A 6,274-nucleotide genomic window follows, 5' to 3' on the forward strand; every position below is an offset into this window, starting at 1 on the left:
CTGCTCCTCATCCTCTACATCTGAATCTCATGGCAAGATACCTAGAACATGGAAAGTAGCAACTTTTCCAAGCACTGAGATCCCACTAACTGGCACCACCACTCACCCTTGGCTAACCCATGGGAGAACTCACTTTTACAGCTATTGAAGCCAATTGATCCTGCAGTATGTCCTCATCGGAATTATCCAGCTGGCTGTGTTTCTTCCCCATATTAAAGCAGCGATGGCTCTCTGATGGCAGAAGGAGATGGAAGGATTTCTCTTCAATCTCATCTTCAGTCATTGACTCATCGAACTTAAGGGAGTACTCAGTGGCAAGAGAAGCAGAGTCTAGAGAGACAATAAATGATTGACATTGTTCTTTGTTATTTTCCATTGCTCACTGAAAGATTTAGAACTTGAACATGAAGTTAAAGGCCGAGCTAGAATCCTTGGATTAGTTATCTGCTCAAGGAGCAGAGTTGGGTTACACTTATTGATTCAACACAACTGTTATGTTGAATCACACATTGTTTAAGGGGACATGAGGAAGTTTCCTTATGCATAACCACAGATCCAAGGGGAACACAAGAAAGTTGGATTGAATAGCTTAAGCATATGACTGAATAAAGGAATCTTGAAATAAATCAGTGCAAGACATGTTACTATTTGACCCACATATCCTTTGGGTATGGAAGGAGTGCTTACGTGACAATTGATTTGGTTGATTTGAATCACCTAACTGAAGAGACACCATTCCCCATTTAAGTCATGAGATCCGTTGTTGGACAAAACATCATTTAGATTTGATGAAGTCTGTTTTTTTTCCCACTTGTCGCACATTGAATGGGCTTCTTCCTCTCGGGGGACTGTGGGCTGCAGTGTGCGGTCATGGCTCGCGATTTACTGTCCCCCGGTGCATCCTCTCAAATTTTTAGTTGATGCAGTCTTTAAGTTAATGGCTCCTGGGGTACGCCATATATTTATAGAAGGAGACTACAATTGTCTCAGGGACCCTGGGGTGGACAGGATGCCAAGGGGGCTGTTGGGTACACCTCTGCAGGCGAGACAGTTAGTGGACTTATGTGAGGAGTTGGGACTAGTGGATGTGTGGAGGTGCCCCCACCCAAATGGGAGGGACTTTACCTTTTACTCCAACCCGCACAAGTGCCACACAAGAATTGAAATGTTCTTTGTTCCGTCAGTTTGTTTGGACTTGGTGTTAACCGCAGGATTGGGAACATAACTATTTCGGACCATGTGGCAGTATATTTAGATGTTAAGACCAAAGGTAGTGTTGGAGACACACAGCAATGTCGCACGAATCCATTTCTGTTGAAGGATGACAACTTTGTACAGTATATCACAAGGGAGTTCAGGGTTTTTTGGGTCTTCAATCAGGCTACAGCCAGTAAGCCATCAGTGCTCTGGGAGACCATCAAAGCATTCTTAAGGGTATGATTATTTCACACTTGACAATGAGAAGGGGGCAGAGAGGATAGCAGCAGCTGATACTCGAGGCCTGGCTGAAGGCATCCAAATCGGCACATTATCCCAGACCATCCGGGGTCAAATTGCAACGGGTCATGGCTCTCCGGGCTGCTCTGGACTCAGCGCACACACAAGAGGAGTCTCCTTTGCAAAGCAAAGGCTGTTTGAATGTGGGGATAAGCCATGTAGATCCCTGGCTTACCTGGCTCGGAAGGAAAGTGCTCCACAGTCCATTGTGTTTATCAGGGAGAGAACTGGCAATGTCACTCGTGAACTGAGGAAGTTCAATGCCAGATTCCGGGAGTTCAATGCAGTTATACCGGTCAGAGGGCTGTGGGGATGGAGAAGTGAGAATGGAATCCTTTTTTGAAAACTTGGACCTCCCTGGTATAAACGCAGATCAGGCCTCCCTTTTAAATGTACCTCTGACAGTACAAGAGGTGCAAAAGGTGGTAAGGCAGCTCCAAGGTGGTAAGGCACCTGGTCCATGTGGATTTTATAAGGAGTTCATACACATGTCAGCTGAACCACTGCTGGAGCTGGATAGTCATTCCTATGGCCAGGACTGTCTTCTGCTCTCTCTTACAGAGGCTAATATCGCTCTTATTTTAAAGAAAGGGAAAGACCCTGAGGATTGTGTATTGTATCGACCCATCTTGTTGTTGAATGTGGATTTTAAAATTCTATCAAAGATGTTAGCTCTGAGACTGGAGAAGGTGCTGCCTGTTATTATAAAAGAGGAGCAGACGGGTTTTATCAAGGAGCGCAGCTCCTCCAACAACATCAGACGGGTATTGAACATAGTGCAACTATGTCAGCAGAGAATGATTCCGGGTTTGGTGGTCTCCCTGGAGGCAGAAAAGGCTTTTGATCGGGTGGAATGGTCGTATCTCTTTGTGGTTCTAGATCGTTTTAGTCTGGGAAGGGCCTTCGCCAGGTGGGTGGCAGTGTTATATAAAGACCCCAAGGTGGCAGTTATCACGAATGGGGTTAAATCGAGCAATTTTCATGTGGGGAAGAGCAGCTGACAGGGATATTCCCCTGTTATTGCTACTGTTTACCTTTGTACTTGAAGCACTGGCGGAGGCTGTCCAAAAAGACCCTGAAACACTGGCACCGACGGTGGGATTTGGGGATCAAAAATCACTCTCTGTGCAGACGATGAGAGAGAAAAGGATCTTGACTATTTACACTATCCATGCCTCTTCTTGATTGTATAAACCTCTACAAAAACGTTTCAGTCTCCAATGCTTCATGAGAAAAATGCTTCAACCTATTCAGCCTCTCCCTGTAACTCAGTCCCAGCAACATCCTTACAAATCTTTTCTGCAACCTCTCAAGTTTAACATCCTTCCTACAGAAAGGCGATCAGAACTGTATGCAGTATTCCAGACGAGGCCTCACCAATGTCCTGTACAGCTGCAACGTAACACTTCAACCACTACAGTCAATGTTCTGACCGATGAAGGCAAGCATGCCAAATGCCTTCTTCACCACCCTCTCTACGTGCAACTCCACTTTCAAGGAACTATGCACCTGCATCCTGAGGTCTCTTTGTGCAGCAACACACCCAGGGCCCATCCATTAACTGTATAAGTTAGCGATTGGATAGAGAATTTTAAAAATTAGATTTGATAGAGAACTTTAAAAATGAAGGTGCTTGAAGTACATGGAGGGAGAAATGTTTTCACTTGCGTAGCTGACCTGAATAGGAAGTTAACATTAGTGGATCAAATCAGACATTCAAAACAAACCATTCTTCCCTGAGAAAGGTGACAACATGGAACTTGCTAGTACCAGGAATGCTTTAGTTGAATAGCATGAATGTGTTCAAGGGGAAATTGGATAAGTACCTCTGGGGAAAATATACAGAAGGATGCACTGATGGGATGAGACAAAGTGGGAGTAGACTCGCATGGAGACTAAATAACTGCACGAGTCTGTTGGGCCAAAAGGCACTTTTCCCTGCTGTAAACTCTCTGCAAATGTACTGCACTCCTTCACTAAAGAACCATTTAATCACCAAATAATTTGGTCCCACTCGGGTATAAAAGAGAAATACAAGAGGCATCCCTTCATAAGGTCACACAATTCACATCCATTACTGAAATTACTTCTGCTGAGACAGCGGTTTAATCTTCAGCTTCTCAGTAGCAGTGGAGTACAGAGTTTTAATCGGCGGTTTGGTGGCGGTTGAGCTGGCAACATCAAGATCTTTACTGAGTTCAGCTTCGGTCTTCTTCACGAATTCACCATAGGACTGAAAGAAACATGAAGAGAAAGTGAAATCAAACATTGGGATTTAAAGAAGTACACATGATCTGAATATTTTTAAACTTTTGTGGCAACTAAGGAATAGTAGGCCTTGATTTTCGGCAAATTACTACAAGTTTTCAATTCAACCAGAAAGTTGAAAATAAAGCCTTTGTCATTTGAAATAATAGAAAATTCAGATGTAGGACGCAGTGTTCATAGTCGTGATGCAGTGGTACAATATAAAACTGAACAGTTGCTAAACTGAAACACTTACCAAAATATGGTCCATCCAATCACGTTTTCTCCTGTCAAATGCCTTCATCTTCTGTCAGCCTGTCTTCTGATATTGCTCCTGGTAGAATCCAAACAACTTCATAACCTCATTAGAAATGAAGAAATGGATAAAAACACAGGAGAAATGGCAGTTGTTGCACACACCCTAAATACACAGACAAAACAACCCACAATCCATTATCCTTGCCCAAAACTGCTCAGTGAAGTCTTTGACTCTTGGGCCTTTGGACTTTTTCCCCCATTCTGAATGATGTAAAATTGGATGAAACTCAAAGCATGTTCTATTCAACAAAAATCTACAGAATGCTTGAAAATGTAATTATAACTGAAGTGAACAATATCGGTGAGATCCAAAAGCATATTCTAAACAACTCTAAGGGAATATGCAATACTCCCAGACTGTGAGAAGGTTTGACATTTTACTTTGCTTCAGACCTAGACTGAAAAATGATTAATTATTCACTTAACGATTTACTGCATTATATGGTTCAGCACTTTGCCAACAGCATCTTCTAAGAGGTCTCTGCTCAGGAAAATTCCAAAAATGTTCCGCCTTTATAATAGGCAGGTAGATAACTCAAGATCAGCACTGTGGGAAGTCTCACCATAAACATTGGGTCTGACGTGGATTCATACAGCGGACCAGCATTTCAGGAAGGTCAAATCATTCTCAGTTTAACAGATGAGTTCATCTTAACTTCAGGAACTGAAGTTGAGTGAGATGAAGTAATACATTGAGTGGATAAGAAAAGGAATTACACCTGAAATTGTAAGGTCCTAATCAGATCAGAGAAAAATGCCGCAAAGTACTCAAACATACAGGCCATTTAAAGCGACAGATATGGCCATTAAAAGAAACCTGGCTCTTTCAAATGCACACAAACAATTTAAGCCACATTAAGTTGCATAAGATCTGAGAATATTTTGGTCAATTTTGGGAACCTCAACACATTACAAATTCAGACTGAAAAGTGCAACCTTTAAGGCTTTCTTCATCTGAAAATTATGGAGTGACCTGTGGAAGATAAGATTCTGGAGAGTTTTAAGATGATTAATAATCATATAGTGGATTATCAACCAATGGAAAAACAGAGAAGATACAGAAGAATTCAAAAAATGAGTGACTGGAAGAGACACCATATATTATGTAAATAGAAACAGAAAATATAGATTCTCAGAGTGGGCAAAGTTGAGACAGATGGGATTTAATGAATAACAGGATGATGATGATGCTAAATTAATAATGGGAGAGTACAAACAGTGGAGGATAAAGTGGTTTGGACTTTTAGGGAAGGTGCAAAATGGTAAATTGAATTCAATGCAGTCATCAGAATGTTTTAACATGCTCTGTTATACATATCATCAATCAGAGCTGCTGTGGAGCACTATTAACCCATATCTTTCTTGCTTAACTGAGAAAAAATAAGTTTGTGTTCAAATGCAAAAGCTGGATCTCACCTCACAAGAAACTCTTTTGCTCACACTCTTTACATCTTTCCACTTATTATTCTCAAGATAGTCTGGGGGTATTTGTAGATCTCCTGGATCGTGGCCAAGATCCTGCAACTTCTTCAGCCGCTGCATGAACCATCTTCTCAACCTCTAAAGCATCATGATGTACAACAAAATGAGGTTCCCTTTGGATTTTTAGAGGCACATCCTTCGTACACTGGGCCTCCTGCACTGGCTGCTGCACTTTGCTACAGCGCAGCCCAAAGTCCTCATCAAACCAATCTTGGTCATCTACCAGGTCATTGAGCATCTCAATTCCAACTCTGCCAGGCGTTTGGCCAATTCTTCCTGCCCACGTGTTCCAAACATCAGGCTGCCTTGTTGCAAAGTACACAAACTGTTGGCCAATCTAGAAACTGAAGGTCAGGAACAAAAGTGATGAAATTCATTTCAAAATATTAATGAACAACACATGGTTTTAGAGTCATAGAGATGTACAGCATGGAAACAGACCCTTTGGTCCAACCCGTCCATGCCGACCAGATATCCCAACCCAAACTAGTCCCACCTGCCAGTACCCGGCCCATAATTGTACCAACCTCCACCACATCCTCTGGCAGCTCATTCCATATACGTACCACTCTCTGCGTGAAAAAGTTGCCCCTTAGGTCTCTTTTATATCTTTCCCCTCTCACTCTAAACCTATGCCCTCTAGTTCTGGACTCCCTGACCCCAAGGGAAAAGAATTTGTCTATTTATCCTATCCATGCCCCTCATAATTTTGTAAACCTCTATAAGGTCA

The 6,274-nt window shown here is 42.3% G+C and overlaps 2 protein-coding genes across 8 annotated transcripts in view; one reads left to right on the top strand and one right to left on the bottom strand.

Moving 5' to 3' along the window:
- The window catches only part of LOC122552869, a 98,151-nt gene that overhangs the window by 29,613 nt on the left and 62,264 nt on the right, over positions 1-6,274 (top strand). The window lies entirely within an intron of this gene.
- Positions 1-6,274, bottom strand: part of LOC122552870 (centrosome-associated protein 350-like) — a 27,280-nt gene that overhangs the window by 6,891 nt on the left and 14,115 nt on the right. For 4 of the 7 annotated variants that reach the window (XR_006312538.1, XR_006312537.1, XM_043695956.1 and 1 more), the window contains exons 1-3: positions 4,001-4,192; positions 3,585-3,730; positions 134-330 (exon numbers count right to left, since the gene is read on the bottom strand). Coding sequence is in view for 4 of the 7 variants with exons in the window: in XM_043695956.1 (XP_043551891.1) it covers positions 134-283 (150 nt within the window). In the remaining 3 variants the exon portion in view is untranslated. Of the gene's footprint in view, positions 1-133; positions 331-3,584; positions 3,731-4,000; positions 4,193-5,478; positions 5,781-6,274 lie in introns of those variants that run through there. The other 3 variants (XM_043695957.1, XM_043695958.1, XR_006312536.1) reach the window with 3 other exon arrangements.

Source organism: Chiloscyllium plagiosum, chromosome 9 (assembly GCF_004010195.1).
Source record: "Chiloscyllium plagiosum isolate BGI_BamShark_2017 chromosome 9, ASM401019v2, whole genome shotgun sequence".
NCBI lineage: Eukaryota > Metazoa > Chordata > Chondrichthyes > Orectolobiformes > Hemiscylliidae > Chiloscyllium > Chiloscyllium plagiosum.